The 20499-nt window shown below is 32.1% G+C and overlaps 1 protein-coding gene across 1 annotated transcript in view; it reads left to right on the forward strand.

The window, feature by feature from the left end:
- The window catches only part of LOC145329684 (netrin receptor UNC5B-like), a 153825-nt gene extending 139243 nt beyond the window's left edge, over positions 1–14582 (forward strand). The window contains exons 14-17 of the mRNA XM_080174044.1: positions 10677–10741; positions 11239–11339; positions 11694–13014; positions 13362–14582. Coding sequence (XP_080030170.1) covers positions 10677–10741; positions 11239–11339; positions 11694–13014; positions 13362–13533 — 1659 coding nt within the window. The 3' untranslated portion in view covers positions 13534–14582. The remainder of the gene's footprint in view (positions 1–10676; positions 10742–11238; positions 11340–11693; positions 13015–13361) is intronic.
- Positions 14583–20499: the final 5917 nt, after the last annotated feature.

The following is a 20499-nucleotide window of genomic DNA, read 5'->3' on the forward strand; positions in this document are numbered from 1 at the left end:
GGACACTGCTTTTTGGAGTCATGCAAATAAGATTTAGAAATGGTTTGAGCCAACGAATATGATATCGTTGTTATACAACTTTGAGTACTAGCGAAATATACATTCCAATGTCCCCTTCCTCCCTGGATCAACCTCTTTACACAAATAAAGATAAAATAAAACCTAGTAGTGTCCCTTGCAGCCCCTGAAGGTTTGATAACTTGTAAGTAACCCTCTCTGTAATCAAATTAAACATGCCGACTTGCAGATTAAACTGATTGATAGGAGGTGTTTCAACCATTCTACAAAGTTTTTAAACACAATTATATTAATACGAAAAATTAGCTCTGAAACTTTAGAACAAACGAACATTAACACTTGTAGAGTGTCAGAACTGAATAATCAGAATATAAATGAAAATGTCTAAACAAAATTGTAAGTAAATTTGTTGCAAAACTTCTTAAATAGAGGATACTGTTACATTTTTTGATTTGATTATAAAGAAAATGCTTCACTTTATAATATTGTACCTTGTTGTTTGAGGAATCAGCATTCAAAAACTCAGATAAATAGGATAATTATGTTACATATAAAAAATGTTGTGAAAAAGGTTGAAAAGCATCATGTTTTTTAATGGACGCACATTTTGGTAACGATTATAGAGTTGCTACGCCTTCTAAATAAAATTTATTATTATTTACCTTTCTTGACCTATTATTACACTTCCCTGAAAATTATGTAAAAATTTGTCCATATGAAAATAAGGCAATTGAACATTAACAGTCTCTATTGGAAAAAGGGAAGAAGCCTAAAACCAACCGCAATATAGACAAATTGCGAAATACAAATTTAGGGAATTGTATAAAGCTTCCCTAAACGGAAAATTAATCCTATCATTGATTATCATAATCAAAACGACAAAAGACAAATACTTTATGAAATAGGATTTTCATTAAGTAGTATTCTAATATCTGAAGATAAAACTCCTAGAGGCTAAGGGCAAAACTGCTAGTTTTATTTAAAATGAGTTAATATGATATGGCTGGCTAGTAAGTATCCGTAGTATATAATGCCAAAACTAACACAAAACTTACCATAAATCCGCCTTACAGTTAGTCATAGGCGTTTATTTAAAACAGCAGCTCTACTGTTTCATTTTGGTTTAGTATTTTCCTTTTTTCCTTAGGATAATCTAAGGGTTCTTAGTTTTTTTAAAAGTTTTTCAACGCTTTGATAAAATGACTATTTTGGTTTAAAGCGTTAAAGTTAATATGTAATATTCATTGATTGATTTACAATATCTACTAAAAAATTAAAATTTATTATTGAAGCAGCTTATAGTGCCTAATAAAAAATGACGTCATACAATAAAAATGACAGATGATAGGCCAGTACACATTTTAAACAAAAGCCAACAAATTGTATGAAATGTATGAACAATATAAAGTAAGTTTAGTAGTTAGAGTCGCTGAAAACTTGATAATTCAATACTTTGCTAAACTTATAAACTTTATAACTTTTAATCTGTCTGTCTGTCTTTCTGTATGTATGTAAGAATGTCTTTTAATCTATGTGTTTGCCTTTTAATTTCTGTATCTCTTTTAAATAAATAATTATCTCATCGTTTAATAGGCAGATTTCCGATAAAAATAAAAATAATAAGATTTTATCGATGCAAATAAAACTGGTATTGATTTTATTACTTGTAGAAAATAGTCTATAATACGATTCGATACATAATTTTTCAGTGTGGCTCAGAACCGGTAGATATTAATCGATATCTAAGCATACGGGAAAATTGTATAAGATTTTGATATCTGTACAAATACAATGAATCATATATTTGCCGCTAAAATAAACCATCTACGCTTCTCCTTCTAAAATACTAGCTTATTTTGGCAAAGGTTACACCTAATTGGTTCATTCTAGCGGCAAATTTTACTTTTAAGAAATTTAAGTTATGTTATCCAAAAATAGTAATTAATGACGAATCATTAAAAAGCAATGCTTTTTTATTCCTTGTTTAAATAAGAAATACTTATTAATGAGTAAAGGAAATTATGTTAATAATTGGACAATTTATTTCTCATATTTTTAATAATGGCTCATTTCCGAATTTGCAAGGACAATATTATTCTTTTCTATCAATGGTGCAGCTAAAAAAATTTCATTTTGGCTTTATAAAATAATAGCAAGTAGTATAAAGCCACTAGACTATAAAACAAAAAGTTTGATATTAAATAGATAAAACAACATATAAAATAGTAAGGTTTATTGTTTAAATCTTAGGATTTCAATAACTACTGGACTGATTGAGTTCTCCTTTTCAGGTCACCGGCACATAGGTCCCGGAATGATTTTAGTCTTTTATATTAAAACTTTGCCTCTTTTTTGCCTCTTTAAATAAAGATCCCTTACATGTTAGGGACGTAGTCGTAAGTAGGCTATAGAGTAGCTACGCTCTTGAAATATACGGTTACTCAACCATTAACCTCAAGTCAATATGTTTATAAAGCCAAGCTCATTGAAAAAAAGTTGCATATTTAAATAATTTGAAAATTAGTTGAATTAGCATCATGTATATAAATGACAATTAATCGACATTAATCATGGAAGTGAAAAGAGGATAGATCTATAAAGTATAGATAACAAGGATGAAACAGGAAAGTTTTCATAACAGACGGACAGACAGACGGACTTAGAGCTGTTCAGTGGTCAAACGAATCTTAAGAAAATTTCAGTTTTCTCTATTTGATAAAAGCTGATAAAAACGAAATTTTCTTTGAAATTTTATGTCCTCAAAAGCATCACAGACAGATTGACAGACTGACCAAGTGAATAATAATGGCCGGTAGACAGACGGGTATGTTACATTATAGAGAAGCTTTGCTACTAAAAAACTATTGACACCCTATTTAAAATTTGGCGATCTTTGAAGGGCTACCTTTATTAACAGCCTTGGTACTATGTATTTATTTATGTCTTTATTATTACGCGGTTTAACCCGCTATCATCGATATTTGCTACTTTAGGGGTTAAGTAAAGGTTAACCATAGAAAATCCTACTTTTTTTACACATTATTAATTAGAAAGTCGCTATCATTTTACACTTGTCTTAATATTATTAAATTTCTAAAAACATTTATCATTCGTTAATGTGTTTAATTGTTTCTTCTAAAGGATTGTAACTCAATTTAAGATTTGTCTTAAAATAAAACAGTTTTTGCTTAAAATCAAGGATAATTTTGTCAATAGGTAGCTCAACTGTAGAAGTTAACAATATTTTAGACGAAGTATTCTTTTTTTAAAAATTCGTAAACCCAATGATAAAATTAAGTAATTGCTGTTTACTCAATAGACCCCAAAGTGGTAAATAACGTTTTCTTATTCGCTGATTGAACAACTTTGGGGACTTTTATTGAATTTGATTGGTTGATTCACTAGGATGGGTGTCCAACCGTTTCAACCATTAATTGTAATGTACAGAAGGGGCAATATTGTGTATTATTTATAATTGGGGATATTCATTAATTTATCGGCCATTGTCTTATCCCTTTAAATACCTGGTATATATGAGTAACATATTAATGTTTCCTTTATTTTATAGCAACAAGCATATATAAATCTTACTCGCAGTAGGACTTCTTATAAGTAGACATGAAAGGGCCTTATTCATTAAAGATCATTAATAGTTATTTCTCGCATCGTATTATAAACGGCTTTCCGCGGATATAGAATGTACAATTATAAGATTAAAACCAGTTTTTTTAGCCCCGAGTTGCCGAAGGTTTTAATCTTATGATTGTACATTTTTATATTCGTAGAAAGCTGGATATAATACGATGCTAGACATAGTTTTTTTTCGTATGGATAAGAAACGGTTCCTAGCCACCGGATTCGAATGAATACGAGAAAATACTTTAATTTTCAAATCAGCGGATATGTTAACTCTTTTACAGTATTATTATCAATCTATTTTGTTAATTTGGGACCTAATATTGGCTTAGTCTCTAGCCTTTAGTTAATACCCCCCCCCCCCTCCGACATAAAAATCGTCTTTTTAATGAATTGGACCATCTTGTTTGTAAAATGTAATGCTGTAAAGATGAGAAAATAATATGACAGGATAAATATTACATATGAAAACAAGAAACATTTTGTTTGAGTAGCGAAATAATCAGTTTAATTAATTTTTTGTTCGTTTAGATCTCACTAACCACTGCCTTTACATAGGTCCCGGAATGGTTTTAGGCTATTTTATATATTTGGATTTAAATTTGCAAATGGATTTAGGCTATTTATTGCGCCCTCTCTTGCATCTTTAAAGACAGAGCACTTAGAAGAGAGTAGGAGAAACATTTTTTATTTGTGTATCTTAAGCAGATACTTTAAAAAAAAGAAATTGTAGTCTTTAGGAAATTTAAATTTTAGAATAGCGTCGCTACTAATAAATTATAAAGGCCTAAGGTGACTAGGTAGAGAATGCTTTTAATAATAATATTTTTATACCAACTCATGCTTTTTCCCATTTCTATATCTTGGTTGTAATTTATGCAATACAATGTAAGAAAATTTGTTTATGAAAGTAGTAAATGTTGTTGTTAAAATTATATCTTTTAAAGCAATGGTTTTATTCTATAGAAGGGGGGATTTTATTTATCATCATCGGGAATGTAAATCGAACGTTGATTGAGTGGTTTTTGTAATACCTAAGTTTTTTTTATGACTGTAATAGTTTTAGAATTCCGCTTTAAAGGCTTACTAAAGCAAAAAATCTATTTTTATTTAACGTAGATTATAATTATTTATTGCATATTATTATAGATACCTTTCCACAGATAAAACGTTAAACGATTCTATACACGATTTTTTTGTATTACTGAGAACCGGTTCTAATCCAGCGGATATCATTCAGTTTCGATGCCATACTGAAAAACAAATTATAGTTTCATTTAAATTGAGCAAAACTTTTTTGTGGTTGAATTGTATAAGTACAAAAGAGTAGAAAGTAAAAATATATTCTGTTAAATTTGATTAAAAACAGATACATTTTATCTCTCTCTCCTCTTTCTCTCTTTGTCCCTCCCTTTCTCTCTCTATCTCTCTCTTTCTATCTATCTATCTCTTTTTAAAATTAGGTCTGCATTTTGTATCTTACAACTATTTTGACATTAATCTCAAATTGCGGTTTACTTTAGAAATACAGTTAGACAAATTATTAGATTTCTGGGCTCAGCAGTTGGTAATTTAGGAGTAGGTAGTTAAGCTGCCTTTTTAATGTCCGAGTGCCGAGCACTATTAGATATAAAGGAGTGAATATACAGACAAATACAAATATTCCTATGATGATTTTGGTTATTAAATAGAAAGACATATATACAAACAGATAGATAGACAGATAGACATTCAAATAGATAGATACATATACAGACAGATAGATAGATAGATAGATGAACATGCAAGTAGATGGAATGATAGATGAACTTGCAAGTAGATAGACAGATATATAGATAGATAAATATTCAAGTAGATAGACAGATAGATAGATGAACATGCAAATAGATTGACAGATAGATAGATAGATGCACATGCAAGTAGATAGACAGATAGATATATGAACATACAAATAGATAGACAGATAGATAGATAGATGCACATGCAAATAGATAGACAGATAGATGAACATGCAAAAAGATAGACAGATAGTTAGATGGATGCACATGTAAATAGATAGACAGGTAGATAGATAGATGAACTTGCAAGTAGATAGACAGATATATAGATAGATGAACTTGCAAGTAGATAGACAGATATATAGATAGATGAATATTCAAGTTGGTAGACAAATAGATAGATGAACATGCAAATAGATAGACAGGTAGATAGATAGATGAACATGCAAATAGATAGACAGATAGATGAACATGCAAATAGATAGACAAATACACAGACAGATTAATAATGTTGACAAGAAACGTAAATTGTGGTTAAACTTAATGGGAAAACTGTTCATAATTCTTATGAGCAACTCAATGACTAACTTTTAACATATCAATGTTGAAATATGGTTTTAAATGGGGATAGAACAATAGACTTTTAAAATCCCCCCCCCCTCCCCCCCAACTCTCTTAATCCTTTTATTTAAAAATTCTTGTGAAGAAAGAAGATTAAAGCTTAATTAACTCTTGTATTTGATTATAGAAACTTCTATGTTAAACTGCTCTTCAATGTTTCTCAGACGGATAAGAAAGTGCACTGCAAATTCTTCGTTGCTTTGCAAACAAATTGTCCTTGTTATTCTCGTTTTCTTATGATTTACCGCTCCGCTTTAAAGCATGGTCTTTGAACCTTTTATATTTCAAGTAATATTATGACTTCTAGTGTTCTTTTAAGTCTGTAGAAAATCATATGTAGCTTGTTTTCACTTCGTTTTTAATTTCAATCTTTTTGAATTTTAAAAAATGGAAAAGAAAAAAGCAAACTGAATAGATATAACAAATAATATAATGTGTCTATGTCCCCTGAAGTGTTGAGCCAGTGGTTACTGAAATCTTAAGCTTCAGACATACGGATGGACAGACATCATTCTACTTTGTATTATAGATTAAGATTGCTTTTCATACATTATTAAATTTTAAGTAATATTTGTTATGGGTTATAAGTTCATAAAAAATAAAATTTGCTATTTCAGCCTTTTTACTTTTTTGTATGAACTTATTATGATTATTACTCCATGAAACATTTATTCTTCTCTTTTTGTTAAAAGTTTTTTTTAATAGCCTAGGAAAAGCATTCTAAAGACAATTATTGTTACCATGTTTTTTACTATTACTAATGTTTTAGACGATCAACTCTTGGATTGCGCGACTTTTGTCTTGAAGTCCTAGCTGTGCATGAGTTGCAGATAAGGCAAAAACGAACATAACTTTATTTTGTTTGGGGGGGGGGGGGGGGGTCCTTTATTTTATCTAACACTAGTGGTTGCACTCCTTGCTTCTAGGAGCTCTGTATTCTTCGGACTTAGGAAATTAGGATAATGTCCTAAAATTAACTTAGATATAAAAATTAAATAGCCTTAAACCATCCAGGGGCCTATAAAAAGCTGCCATAAAATGGAGAACTCAATTGGTTCAGTAGTTATCAAAATCTTAAGCCACTGATAAAAATGAACATTACCTACTAATATTTACAAGAAAAATATATCAGTTTTCCAGGGCGGTTTTCGTATTTTGCATGACATGTATTTTTTTCAGAATACATTTCCATGTTTCTAACTTTTTGTCTGTGTTAATAGCCCTTCTTGTCTCTTTATGAGTAGCGTAGCTAATTAATACTTAACTACTTCCGGCTGTACGTCAATCTGTATGTCAGTGGTTTAAATGGTACTCTATTTTGGACCATTGACTGCGCCTCTAACCTTATAAGCATTAATATAGGGGCAGAGAGTTGCTGAAATACCCAACACTAAACTAAATAAAAAACTTCCAAATATTATTATAAAGCTTTTTAAAAAACGACTGCGATTAAGGGAAAAGAAGGTTGCGGGTAAAATCCGTAAAGGTGTGTGTTTTAAGGCTTAAAAATAGTAGTAGAACGATAATATTCATGAAATATTTGTATTTCTTATTGAAAAGAATTATATACAACATTTTTATTTTTTTTAAAGTTAAATTTTTATCGTTCTACTACTGTTTTTAACTTGAAACACATAACCTTTACGGATTTTACCCGCAACCTACTTTTCCCTTTTTGCGAATGCAGACAAACACACATACAACTTGTCATTTATCTCCTAATTTACCTATTCTTGTTTTTAAATGTTTTTGTAACAAAAAGGTTGACTTTTGTCAATTGTTTACAGTAAAAACTATGTTATTACTTTTTATTGCTGGCTTTTTATGCTTTTAACTCTTCAAAATCTTTTGCCATAACATTTAACTTTAAGTTGGTTATCTGTTATTCTATGACGCTCTATTTTTCTTTATCTTTAACATACTCTTTCTCTATTTTTATATCTTTTTAAATCATTATCTGCTAACATCGATATAAATATTCGAGGGGGTAAAAAAATAGCTTGAAACCATCCTAGACCTAAATCTGAAGAGAATATATAGTGAAAAACCACCATAGGACCTAAGATTGAGAACCCAACTGGTTCAGTAGTTATTGAGATCTTAAGCTTCAGACATCAATCCCTTTATTTAATAGAATATTTATATTCCTTTTGTAAGTAATATTTTTCTCTAAAGATAAAGGTACTAGCAACCCTTTTTGTACCTTAATTTTTAAAATTACTTTCATTTTTGAGAAAATTATTACTTTGTAAAGCTTTATTTATCATTTTTATTAGAAATTGATTTTGAAAACATGTTTTTAAGATGTTTTATCATGTTAAAAAATAGTTATCATGTTCCTCGCTCGTTCTTTTCATTTTTTTTTACATTGTTTTATATTATTTCTAATTAATTAATATAAAAAAAACCACTCCAACAGTTTTTTGTTGCGTACCTTACTTTAAAGCCCTTAGTTTTTAAAAGTCATGTAATTTTTTTGACATTTCTGATCCAAAATGTTGGCTTTGACTAGCGCCACCCCCCCCCCCCCCCCACACACACACACACACACCAAAAAAAGAACCTTGTACGCCCTTGAGCCTAATATAGGGACACTATTTGTGGATATTGTTGTTGCTTCGCTACTTATGGACTAAACTGTCCTATTTTCATGCATTCAAGCAGTCCTAGACAATTTTAAATAGTTTAGAGATAAAAGTAAAAACAATAATAAATCTAAGCAATTTGTTAAGATAAAATTCAGACCCAAGAATTTATTCGGGAATGCTTTTTAATCTGTGATATCTATCCTACTTACAGGAAGATTTTTAACATTTAAAATATGTTAGGTTGCTGTTTTTTTTAACTATACAAGACTTCTCAAAGCTCATATTACTTTGTTTAAAAATTCATTAAAAGTATTATAGACAGTTTTACACGGTAGCCCCGAGCTAACAAAACTGGTATTATCATTATGATTTTTATTTATTATTCTTTGAAAATTGTCTGTAATAACACGCTTAACATGATTTTTCAGCTTGGTCGAAAACCGGTTCAAATCTAGCGGATAAGAATCGGTTTGGCAACCAAACTGGATAAAAATTTTCTCCCAACCCCCTCCCACCCTCTTTTCTCTACATCTACTTTAATTTTTATCAATTTTCATAAGTAATTTATTTTCTTATTTTTCCCCTATTTCATTTCTCTTTCTCTCTTTATCCCTGTTATATCTCATCTATCTATCGATTTCTCGATGCTTTACCAATAACAATGTTCTAAAGAGGAAAAAATTAGCAGGAATTGGCAACAAATTTGGCAATAAATGTTACTGATGGAGGGGTAAAAATGCTGGTGGGGGGGGGGGGGTGGAAGGAGGGGTGCAGGGGTTGCAAAATGCATGTTTACAATATTTCAGGAATAAGGGGTTGTCTTAGTTTTTTTACCTTATGTACAAAAGTAACAGAATGTATATCTGTCTGTCCGTTTGTCTGTCTTTTTTTTATATCCGCTAAGATCTTGTAAATGGCTGATCACTTCGTTCCACAATTTAGGAAGTTTTTCATTGGACGAGGAAGTTTTTTTTGTCTTACTCAACACTAATAGATTACCCCCATCCCCCAAAAAAAGTCAGGACGTTAGTTAGTTAAGGAAGTAAGTATGGAATGTTGCCTGCAAGAGTTAGTAATGTATTTCAAAATCAACTTTTTTCCCCTTTAAATCTTAAAAAGTTTTGGTTTTACATGATTAAAATCTATTGAAATTACTTATTCAAGAGCTTATTAAACTGACCATTCTACAGATTTTAAGTAACATGTATACAAATCCTTGAACCGTTTATATGAGATGCATGTGCATGTATTAGATTTATTGGTTGACCCCCAGGCATATGTTATGTGTGTGTGTGTGTGTGTGTGTGTGTGTGTGTGTATGTGTATGTGTGTGTGTGTGAGTGTATGTGTATGTGTATGCATGCCAGATTATTTTTGGAACACAACCAATGCAATGGAAAAAAACAAGGGGTTATTAAAAGCAATCAAATTAACCTGTGTAATTTTTAAAATATCTATACCAGTAATCTATATCTTATAACTTGATTGTTGCATATGATTTTTATGTACTCTAATAAAGTGATTCTTGCAGCTGGCTAAAATAACCCTCTTCAAAATATATTGTATTTTTTTCAAAAAAAGGCCTTTGAATTTAATAAAAAATCCACCAATATTTCACTGTGTCTTTTCGAAATTTAAAGGGTCAAGCACTTGACCTCTTTTCTGAGTATTCAATCCATCTCTCCCCCCTCCTTTGATTTCATCCTTTCTTGATTTATTTCCTTTTATGAATGTGGCGGTTTTAATCATTTTAATTACGTGTGAAATAAAACTTGAGAATTGTAGCTTCATATTTTGTGTGAGTGGGGTTTTTCACTTATTTTGTCAAATGTTAAAAAGAAGAAAAAAATATTTCTAATATAACATTCTATTACAACTCTAGTAAAAAAATAAAAAATATGAATTGTTTATATGCAGAAAAATGCATAGTAAACCGTAGCATATCTAAAATTTACTTTTTCGTTATAGTTCTTTAATGAAAAAATAAAACTTTATATTTTAAGATATAAAAAAGTAATAAATATTTTGATTTCAGAATGGTTATTTATCAGCAAGAGAACATCACTATGAACAGCCAATGGTGTTACTGCCAGCAAGCAGGTATAATACACATTCTATTTCATCATATTTATCCATTCTAAGATACCTTAGTAGTTTGTTTGTATGTCATAGAATGAAAGGTCCAAAAAGTTCAGGAAATAGGCCCTATGCAGGTTTAATGCTGCTTTAGGAATATTTCAGTTAGAAAAGGATTTTTTTTTATCCATGTTGTGTACAGATTGCTCAGCTGTCTAAATATTTATCTATATGTCATTGTCCATCCATCTATCTATCTATTTATCTATATATCTAACCATCCATCTATCTATCCTTCTAGCTATCTATCTATCTATACATCAATATATCCATCTATTTATCCATCTATCTATCCATCTATGTATTCAACTTTCTATTCAATTATCTATCCATCTATCTATGTATATATTTATCCATCTATCTATTTATCAATCTATACATCTTTCTATATGTTTCAATAACTACATATTCTTCTTTTTTTAAAGTGTATCTTTGAATGAAACAATCTATTATCTATTTAGGTCTGGTGACACAATTCTTGGTGTAACTGCTAACGGGAGGTCACCTGTAGATTCCATGGCCAAGCCGCTCATCTCTGATACTTCAAGTAGTTCAGCTGGAGGTATTATTTTGCTATTTTTAGCTCAGCAACTTTGTGTATGGTCTTTCTTGTAATTGGGGTATAAATATGTTAAAGGGGATATCTATACAACTATGTACATAATGTTATTGGCAGCGAAGAAAGTCTAAGAGAAGGTCATTCTGTTAGTAATGAACTTCTCGCTTATTATGTTAAGACAAAATTAAGTTTTTGAAAAATCCATTTCCATTGAAAGACCCTGTAAAATGTACATTTATTGTTGACAAAGTAGCACAAACTAACTTTTTAAATGATTTTTGTTATTAACATACTTTTTGAAACAATCGTCTGTTTTGATTTAAAAGATACCTCTCGATATCATTTTTATATTTTCAGGTAATATTAGTCCAAGATCTGCGGGAACATTTGAGAGAAGCCCCAGCGGAGGAGGTATGGGGGGCATTATCCTCCCCAATAATAATAACCTTCCCCCAACATCACTCACCCCACCTCCTCGCCTTCCCTACCCTGGCGGAGTTGTCGGTGACCTGCGGGGAGCAGTTGGGACTAGCGGGTTCACAAGATGGTGTGCGGTAACGTCGCAAGGAGGCCGTCTTAGCCTCTCCGAGTCGGGGATTACGCTGACCGTTCCAGAGGGCGCTTTACCCGTTGGACACACACAAGATTTATATCTAAGCGTTATTCATGACACCAAGTGCTATCCCAATATTGCCGCCGCCGGCCAAACAACTCTATTAAGTCCAATTGTGGTCGTTGGGCCGACATCGGCCGCCCGCCTACTTCAAAAACCTGTGATACTTTCCTTCCCGCATGTTGCGTCGCTGCGGCACGGCGGCTGGACCATCTCGGTGATTCGGTCGGCCGACACAATGTTCACCGACGAGTCCTGTTGGCGCCACCTTGTGACACTCGGCCAAGAGAATATAAACACTACAGTGTATACTCAGCTTGATCTCAATACTTGCCACATAATGACCGACACATTGGGAGGATATTGCTTGACCGGTGCAAGCGCTCCGCCTCCCTCACTTCCCGCCTTCAAGTCGCTGCGCATTGCGGCATTCGCGCAAGAATACGCGCAGGGTGCCGACTTAACCGTGCGGCTGTACTGCGTTCCAGATACTGATGATGCCATAAAATTTGTCCAAGAAACGGAAAAGCAATTTGGAGGCCGGTTGCTGGACAAACCTGTTTCCGCCCTGCTACAAGCTGGAGGCCAAAATCTGCGTCTTTCACTTGACCGGTTATGTGAAGGTTGGGCTGTACAGCCAGGAGCAAGTGTACAAGAGGTGCCCTTCAGCCATCTTTGGACTGTAACTAGCAACCCCAATCTTCACTGTAGTTTTTCCCTACGAAGCACATCCAATTCTTGTGTTAAACAATATAACCGGAGCCTAGCTCTACAGATAAGCGTCCATCAGCAAGGCAATAGTGATAAATGTGTCCTAAAGGTGAACACAACAATATCAACATGTAAAGCAACGAACAACAATAACGGACGCAACAGCATGGGTATGGGGACAAGCTCTAGTCAGTGTTCAAGTAATGATTCTTATGGCAGTGGTGGGTCGGCAGGACAACTGGTAGTTTTTAGACTACCTGGACACACCAAGGAAGGCTTGGCAAGGTTGTTGGATGCCCCAGTGCCTGATGGTAATGACTGGCGTCTCCTTGCGGAGAGATTAAATGTTCACAGGTAGATACAATTTCACATAACATATTTTGTATTTTATGAGATTCATTATTTTATCAATTTGGTGCTTTCTCTAAAAGAGCCTAGTAAGCCCAGAACCTCCCGCCCCTTGAAAAAAAAATTTAAAATAAGGGAGGAGAGGAGTTAAGAATATTCCCTACGGTACCTATAACTTTACACTTTAACCCTGTAGGGCTACTCTGAAATAAACATAAGCTAACCTAACCTAAGGTAATGATTAACACACAAAAATGCCCCTCCCCCTCTTCAAAAAAATGTGGGTGTGGAGAGGGAACTTGGATGTAAAAATAATAATCAACATATTTAACTAAAATGCCTTTCTATTTCAGATATCCTGCCTTTTTTGGAAGCCGACCATCCCCGACGGAGGCCATCTTGAACCTGTGGGAGGCCAAGAACCGAGAGAGTAGCGCCACCCAGGGTCTGCTTAGTATTCTCCGGGGCATGCGCAGGATGGACTGTGTCAGGCTTCTAGAACAACAACTGCAACTTCAACAGTAGAATCAGAAAAATTTATTTCGTGTTCTTGAAAATGGCGGAAAAAAAGCGGTGACGTCAGTAAACAATGGCGGGAAAATTAACAGTCAAGTGATTATCATATGATGGATAATTAGTGAAGTAACGTTTCTATTAGCCAAATTTTTGGAGAAAACAGTCATTTTTGGCCAGATACGAGACTATGAAAAGTGTAAATAATAAAATAAGCCAAAAATCAATTAAAACAGTTCATAAGATATATAGAATTTATACTTATGATATATAATTACATATATATGATATATCTATTTAATACCAGTGATTGTGAGCATAGATAGATAGATAGTTACAAATAGATTATTATTATTATTTAACCCTAGTTGAGAATAATAAAATACTGAATTTTAAAAATGTATGTACAATTTTATTTAGTCATTTTAGCTTTTGTAAAGCGTCTAAAGAAATATTTAAGTTGTAATCCCTTTAAAAATATGAAATTAAATCCTAACTTTATGACTAAAATAAGACTTTCAGAACCTTAACTTAAACAGGACATTAGAATTAAAAATAATTTTTAACATATCATACAAATTGAAGAAAATCATATCAATAAAAGTTATAAAAATAGAAAATATTTAAATAAAAATTTCGATTAAATCTAGAAGGGATATTTTATTTGAAGAAAATTCTGTTATTTGTTCAGTCACAAATAGTAACATTCGGTAAAAATGCTATTTCCATGGTTTTGCCATAATTTGAATAACATTAGTTAAGTGTACTTATTGCATGGAGGTAGGGGACAATGGACTTTAAATTATTATGGTACCCAAACTTTTATTAACACACACTCTTATCCGCTTGCTTTAAACTTTGGGAATTTTAATTGAAACTTGTTTGGTTAATACAAAAAGTTTTCAATCAATAATTTTAATCGACAAGAGGGGTGATTTTGTTTACAATCATTGGTGACTAAGGGTGTACATTAATTGTCCATTGTCTTATCCCTCAAGATCCCCGACTATAAAGTTAGATAAAATTTGTAGGCAAATTTTTTTTCAAATAAAATATTACTTTCAAAGTAAAAATTTAAAGACTGGTGCCATTAAAAATTTTAGAATTTTTCGCGATCATTAGTATTCATAAAACTGCCTTATTCTTATTAACTATAAATCCTTGCTTATATATATTTAGTTATAAACAGTTGGGGCCGCGAAACCAGCTTGATATTGGTAGATATAATAGCCAACCTTACTTTTTCTTTTAATTTAAAGATTTTTTCCATATTTTAAAATATTATTTAAATCAAAATATTTTAAAATGGGATAAAATCCGAATTGTTTATTTCTCATTTTATTTAATCAAAAATTAAATTGGATTCAAAAATAATATTAACTACATTTCTACTGTAAAAAAATGGTTTCGCGGTCCCACTTGTATGATAAATCTATAGAGATTATTAGAAATACTGAAATTGTGCTTTAAATATATAAATAAAAATGTTGTAAATCCCAAATTAAATGATTTTCTTATAGAAATGAAATATACATTGTTTGAATTAAAAAAAAACTGCTTATTTTTTCGCGGATCTTATCTTTAGTGTATTTTGTCTGTTAGTCAATTTTGGAGAAGGATTAAATTAAAACTTCACGGCTGTCTCCCTCAACATGCTTTATTGAGCTCATTCCTCCTTTTTAAAAATTAATTAGAATTAGGGGGGGGGGGGGGGTAGATTTTCATATGTTAGTGTTTGACTTTAAGTTAGGTCGTAATGGGTACAGGTTAGCCCAGTAAGATTAGGGCACCACATGTATCGGCCCCACTCTTGAAAAATTACCTTGTAAGGGCGAGGCTACTGTCCTCCATGATACTGTAACACCAGGTCCAACAAACCAAGGATAAAGAAGAGCATTACACTAAATACTAGAAAAGATACAATCAACCTTTGTCTGTAAGTCCTAAGAAATCATTAAAATAAGCTGCGTCTGTTTATTGACCAAGGCCTCTTTCTATTTACATCACACACCTGAAGTAACAACAAAAAGTACAATTTTAACGTCTTTAGCATGACACTGTGTCCAGACCCAAAACGGGTTTTAAGCAGTGGCGGGCACAGCGTTCCTCCAGAGGGGCATAAAACCATCAGGGGTGATAAAGGGGAATGCAGTAGTTTCCTATCTAAATTCTAAGGGGTGTGTCGACACCCTCCTACTTTACGCTACTACTCTTGAGACTGGGGTATCTCTCACCTTTATTCCTTAAAGATATTTACCTTGAAAGTCACATTTAAAGGATTAAACATAATCCCTTGTGAAATAGAATTGTTTCTAAAGTAGGCATGTCTTTAAAACGACAGAGATCTCGTAGACCGAGTATATACGCAAGGTTAAAAGTACAAGAACAAGCCACTTTTAGTAGTCTTCTAAAAGTTCACTTAATATTTGGTTATATAAAAATATACTTGATTATATATAATTAGTAATTAAACCTAAATAAAAATAAGCAGCAAGAAACAAAAATTAAATTAGACATTTTTAGTGAAGTTGGGTGGGGGTAATTTCCCTTTTACTGTCTGAGACGAAGTAATAAAAGTACCAGATCCCTAAAAATTTACATTTCATACAAACAAACAAGGCAATTTAAAGCGAGAGTTCATGTTGGTGTTCATACTTTTTCGCGTAATTTTAAGATTTAATTAGCTAACTTTTTTGGTATTATAAAGTTTGGTATGCTTATCTATTGTACTAATACCTTTTTGTAAGCTGCTGTTTTTAAGAAGCCGTTCGGTGTTTGAGATTAGTTGTAAAAATGTAAATATATACCTGCCTACCTACATTACAGATCTTTGAAAATATGCAGCAAAGCTTTTTCACATGTAGGGTGTGTACGTTCTACTATGTTTGCCCGTTCATTATCAACGGATATCATTGATTGTAAATTTAGAAAAGAAGATGTTTTTAAAGCATAGTCAAGCATTAATTGTTTTAAATAAGTCTTTCCCTGTGCATCATTAGCTCTTGGGTATTCGAGATTATTTGTAGGCCTTCTTATGCCGCTTAAAACGGTGTGCGGGCATGATATGTACGTTCAGCCGTTCGGCAGCTAGTAGCCTTTAAAATTAGATTTTTGTAGTTAATCGTTATCCCAATCATTAAATAATTTAAAATTGAATTGTCAAACATTTACTTTAAATTGGTGTTTCAAAGAAACGCTTTTAAATACAACAGTGCTCAAGTAATAAAATTAATAACCCCTTAAGTAAACAAATAAAATTTCTGTTATATTTTAAAAGTATTACAAGTATCTTTCAGTATCAGTAGCGCAACTACTTTTTAAATATAATGTATGGTATGTCCGTGCGTCTTTCTGTGAACAAAACACACTTTAATGTTCTCATCATCTTTGTCTTTGGGTGGTTTAAGGCTATTTTCCTTCGCCCTCCCCTAGATTCTAGTGGTGAAGCAACTAGTTTAAAAAATAGCAAGAACTTCAAATTTTCTGTGAAATATTCAAATAAATCATAATATGTCTTGTATTTGCAGAGAATTAAAAGGAAATAGGTATAATGACTCGAAAGGAGGGGACCCTTAGAGGTCAAATGTTAGTTAGAATTCTAGATTTGACGTTCCTACAATAAAACAAAACAAAATTGTATATGATAAAGCAATTATATGTTTGTATGTGTGACTAGTAAGTTCTCTTAAACGACTGGACAATTTGGTTTAAAACCTATTAGATTTAATGTATTTGTTCAGGGCAGGTTTATGGCTATTTGACATGAGTTTTTACATTAAGCCCCTTTTAAGATGTTATCCAGACCTCCCCCCTCCCCATATTTATGAAGATTTTTTTTATATCTTATATATATCTTAATCAGAAAGTGTAATATCTAACCTCCCCCCCTCCCTTGCAAAATCATGTACATATTATTTAAATTTAAATTTCTTATTTTATCCGAAAAGTGTAAACACCATGATCTATTACAAACACACAGGAAATGAAAATCTTCGAAATTACGGCGATTTCTAGGACAATCAAGACTTTACGATTACAGTACAATGATATATTTAGCCTTTATGAAACTGTACTGTGCTACCAAAGCGATTTGTAAACCTTTGAAGCCATCTAATTACTTGAAAGATGCGGTGCCTTTTTATTTATTTTCTTGTTAAGGTTTCGTGATTTTTATAAATGAAATTAGTATTTCTCGTATTCATTCGAATCCGGTGGATAGGAACCGGTTCTCATCCATACGAAAAAACTATGTCTAGCATCGTATTGTAAACCGCTTTCTACGAATATAAAAATGTACAATCATAAGATCAAAACCATTTTTTTAGCCCGTGCCTTCGGCACCTCGGTTGTACATTCTATATCCGCGGAAAGCGGTTTATAAAACGATGAAAGAAATAACTATTCTTGAATATAGAGGAACATTACTTAAATTGAAAGATTTTTTAGAATCAAAAATATTTCACAATTTCAAAGTGTATATTCTCAAACAAAAAGAATAGTAGGGTCATGGAAAGAAAACGAAGTTGCGAGTTTCATTGCATTTTCACAATAGCTTTTAAGGGTCATCTAAAAAAACGCCTATCTCAGAAAAAGCCTTTAAACGCTTTTAAAAGGTTATTTTAGGTTAAGTAAATGTTAATAATTGCCCCGCAGTGTTAGAAAATATGCCCCGCATTTCTCAGAATAGGAGAAGAGCTACTTTGAAAATACGACGACACCCGCAACTTTGTTTTCTTTCCATGATCCGAAAAGTACATTAATACATTAATGGGAGTTTAAAAACAGTCTCTAACCACGGTGGAGACAATGCTATTATATTAATTAGTAAGGTTATTTGTCGTCTGTTGCTTAATATTTCGATAATAACTGAAACGGTGAGTAATACATTTTTTGAAAGCTTGTTATAGGTTTCAGGATGGTTTTAGGCTATTTACTTTTTATAGATAAGTCTTCATATTGGTTCCAGGATGGTTTTAGTCTATTTACTTTTAATAGATAAGTCTTCATATTGGTTTCAGGATGGTTTTAGGCTATTTACTTTTTATAGATAAGTCTTCATATTGGTTCCAGGATGGTTTTAGTCTATTTACTTTTAATAGATAAGTCTTCATATTGGTTTCAGGATGGTTTTAGGCTATTTACTTTTTAAAGATAAGTCTTCATATTGGTTCCAGGATGGTTTTAGGCTATTTACTTTTTATAGATAAGTCTTCATATTGGTTCCAGGATGGTTTTAGTCTATTTACTTTTAATAGATAAGTCTTCATATTGGTTTCAGGATGGTTTTAGGCTATTTACTTTTTAAAGATAAGTCTTCATATTGGTTCCAGGATGGTTTTAGGCTATTTACTTTTTATAGATAAGTCTTCATATTGGTTCCAGGATGGTTTTAGTCTATTTACTTGTTATAGATAAGTCTTCATATTGGTTTCCAGGATGGTTTTAGGCTATTTACTTTTTATACATAAGTCTTCTAGATGCTAGAAGCGCAGCCGCTAGTTTGTCCATATGAAAACAGCCCCTTTTCTGTCTTTCAAAGGCTGCGCTTTAGCTTTGTGTAAGCGATAGAACTTTAAAAAGTACACGTCTCAATATGAACAAACAAAGCAAATAGTTATGAAAGCTTTGAAAGTCACCTGCGACCAAACGATAATCCTACGTAATCCCCTTAAACGTATACTACTTTATTACTTAACATCCCTTATTTTTTTAAACGAAGCTTTTATAAAATTAAATTCTGTATGACGTTCGTTCGTCCAAATAAATTAGCCAAAATAAGAAATGTTGCATAAGTTGTCGTACCTAAAGTCCAAGGAGCCAAGAATAAATATTTTAGATCCATTGTCACATCCCTTCATTCCTGGCTTGCATGGATGTTGCCATCCTTGGTTAAACAAAGCCGTTTAAAAAGCGTAGCAACTCAAAACGTTTGGCCTGTTAACGTCAATTTGTTACTACTTTCAAGTGTTTTGAAAAGGAAATTAATTTAAATTTATCTATCTAACCATTTAAAGTATATCTGTCTTTATCTATGAATCTGTCTTTTTGTTTGTTTTCTTTTTTGGTATGTTGATTTTATCTGTACCTATCTATACACCTCATCTATCTATCTATCTATCTACATATATCAACCGTTCTAACTATCTATCTCTATCTGTCTATCTACCTATCTACATATATACATACCTTTCTAACTATCTATCTTTATCTATCTCTATAACTGTAAGGCATATTCTCTTGGGAGCAACAAAACATATCTTCATTTTGATCTGATCTTCCTTGGGGAGTTTATTTTCCCCTCAACCCCCCCCCCCCCCCATATTTTTACCTGTCCTCATTTTCTCCCCTTGCTTCACTTTTCCCCCCCCTTTAGTATTTTTCTTGCTAACTTTCTTTCTTTATTTCTTAAAGCAAAGCTTCTCTACAGTTAATGTGTCCGTTCGTTACATACATTTAAGCATTATAGTACCGTCCTATCCATTTCAAACCTAGCAGAAGGAATCCCATAACTATATGGTAAAACCTATAAGCTTTAAAGCCGTAACTTTATGTAAAGTATGTATTTAAATATTAGTTTTAAAATGGAGATTTCTGTGAGGATCAGAAATAGTGATATAAGCATATCCTCTATGATCATATTTAAAACTGTAAGTGTGTACGTTCATCCTGCATTAACAGTAACTTTTAATCTTTAATTAATAACTAAATTGTTCTTTATATTGATTTCAGAATCATATAAGACCAATTGATTGAAAGACAAACAAACAAAAATAAATTGTAGAATAGCTTTACCTTTGTACAACCCCCCCCCCCCCCCATTTCTGTATGTTTAATGTTTATCTGCTTTGCAGTAAAGCATGCAAAAGTAAACCCCCAAGTGCACATTTTTTAGCCATTCCGGGATTCAGGGATGGGGAAATAGTGAAAAGTTTTTTATCCCATAATTTAAGGAAAGTTACGCGAATATATTTCGATTAT

This window comes from Acartia tonsa, chromosome 10 (assembly GCF_053477335.1).
Source record: "Acartia tonsa isolate MP-2025a chromosome 10, ASM5347733v1, whole genome shotgun sequence".
In the NCBI taxonomy this organism is placed as follows: domain Eukaryota; kingdom Metazoa; phylum Arthropoda; class Copepoda; order Calanoida; family Acartiidae; genus Acartia; species Acartia tonsa.